Source organism: Lygodium microphyllum, chromosome 13 (genome assembly GCF_053477565.2).
Source record: "Lygodium microphyllum isolate KBCC chromosome 13, Lygodium_microphyllum_v1.1.10, whole genome shotgun sequence".
Taxonomy (NCBI): Eukaryota; Viridiplantae; Streptophyta; class Polypodiopsida; order Schizaeales; family Lygodiaceae; genus Lygodium; species Lygodium microphyllum.
In genome coordinates, this window is record NC_141147.1 from 99,156,176 (window position 1) to 99,158,260 (window position 2,085).

General features: G+C 48.5%; 1 protein-coding gene across 1 annotated transcript; it reads right to left on the reverse strand.

Moving 5' to 3' along the window:
• Nucleotides 1-271: 271 nt before the first annotated feature.
• PSAK (photosystem I subunit K) lies at nt 272-1,721 on the reverse strand. The gene is made up of 3 exons (XM_087691500.1): nt 1,510-1,721; nt 1,301-1,381; nt 272-745 (listed from the first exon to the last, which is right to left on the reverse strand). Exons 1-3 carry the CDS (start codon nt 1,615-1,617, stop codon nt 518-520), a joined length of 417 nt encoding a protein of 138 aa, XP_087547626.1. The 5' UTR covers nt 1,618-1,721; the 3' UTR covers nt 272-517.
• Between the last annotated feature and the right edge of the window lie 364 nt (nt 1,722-2,085).

Consider the following 2,085-nt stretch of genomic DNA (forward strand, 5'->3'; position numbering starts at 1 on the left):
AGTGACTTTGGAAGAGTTTGTATAGTATATGATTTCAAGGTCATTGACTGCCCCGCGGGGAGGCGCTTCGATTGTACTACCCAAGATCGTTCAACTTCGAATTAACGGCATCATATAAAGACATCATCTGCCATGGCAAAATACTGAGATCCCAAGATATTTGCAACTGCTTCCTTCATCAAATTGGATCGATAAAGACCTTAATACTGCAGTGCCTGGAGATTACCTTGGATGCCATACACACTGATGAGAATACACTGGCCAAATGACAGATCAAAATTCCAAAATAATTTCATTATGGCCCAGGAAATTAAGGTCTGAAGATCAGATGGTGGAATTCAATGGGGGCTACATAAACAAGTAAGCCATTGCGAACGTCCCAAATGCAAAGGCCCGGGCAAATCACAGGTTTCGAATTCGAGAGACTTTGAGAGTATAGTTACAACATTCCTTCTGAATTGAATAAACTGTTTGTACAGAAAAACACTCGATTCCGTTTACAGGAAGTGAAGAAGCCTTATATGGCACCCAGGTAGCGCAGGCCCAGGACCACGCCAACACCGATGACATGGCCCATGACACCGCAGGCGAGGGTGTCTGTGCCGGTGAAGCCGGCAGGGTCGCCGGTCTGCAGGCCGGAGTCACGATCCTCCAGCTTCAGGCCTGCCGAGGCCTTCCGGTTCGCCGAAGGGGCCAGTCCAAACCTCCCTGCGAATAGCATCGCTGTTGTGGAAGCCACCATGATCTGCCACACGCAGAAGCGGAGCCATCAGGGGTAGTGCTGGATTCATTAGTTGGACTAACATTGCAGCGCTTCCGTACAAGGCAGGAATGCCCAGAGACGCCTAACTATGTAGACATTCAAGAAGTTTTAGAGAAGCTCCAGTTAAAATTGCTACAATGTGAATATTGACAACATAATGAGCTCGCAGGACAACGTCATTATTTACATCATTAACTTCTGCGAGGGAGGGCTCGCATACCTCGTTACCGGGCTGGGGTTGGGTGAAGGTCCATAGTGTCTGTCCCCTCATCACATCTAAGCTAAGTATGCGTTGCGTCTTAAACAGAAGCTCATCGTGTGAAATACTGTGGGGAAAATTAAAAGAAAAGAGTAAAAGCGGAGGATTGCCGGCCAAGATGGATGCCTTCAGTTCTTCTGCTTCAACCACACCTAACCAAATATACCGTGCCTCCCAGGCAATAGCTCGTCACAATTACTGTGATGTGTCTATTACGCTACATGAACTCTTCAGGACATTACACAAAATGAGACCCGCGCTCTCTCTCTGAAACGTACCAGGTTAGTTGGAGAGCCAATGAAGTCGCAGCGCGCACCAAGGGCTCCCTTGCCTTGCACTCGCAGAGAGGGCAAGCACGCCTGCAAAGCAAGAAAGCAAAGCGCTAAGTTCCACCATTATGGACAGAAGCGGAGAAAGGGAGTGAAGCACCATTAAGAAAGCCGTCCGTACAAGGCATTGGGGGGGGGGGGGAGGGGAAACATCATACAGGAATGGAGGAGGAGGAGACAATGCTGGTCTTGCTGGCCTTGAGGCCTTGGAAGTCGCAGGTGGAAATGGAGGAGGGCAAGGCCAGAGCTGCCTGGGCTGCGGCCATCGCGTCTTCACAATCACACACCTCTCTGATGCTTCTTCTGCTTCTTCTTCTGCCGCCTCCGCTGCTGCCGCTTCTCGCTCATCTGCGTTCCTCAGGCAACATGATAAGATTAGATCCTCTTTCTCTCAGCATGCCACGTGTCGCCCCCTTGCGTGTGGATAGACTCCTTGGCCAATAACCTTCCTCATCTCACCCCCGCCCCCCCCCCCTCTTTAGGAGAGAGTTAACGCTGCCTCGTCATCATAGGCTATCTTCCTTGAGTTCAGTTAGTGTGCAAATTAGACGCCTTGGCCCTTCAAATTAGTTTTCCTTTACGACCCTTCCACATAACGTCCTCTGGCCTAAGGCTACACTTAAAAACATTTTATCAACCATGGTATCTCCATAAGCAATTTTTTAAATATAAAATATTAGATAATATTATTAGACATAATCTTGACGAGATACTAGTGTAGCTTTAGAAGCACT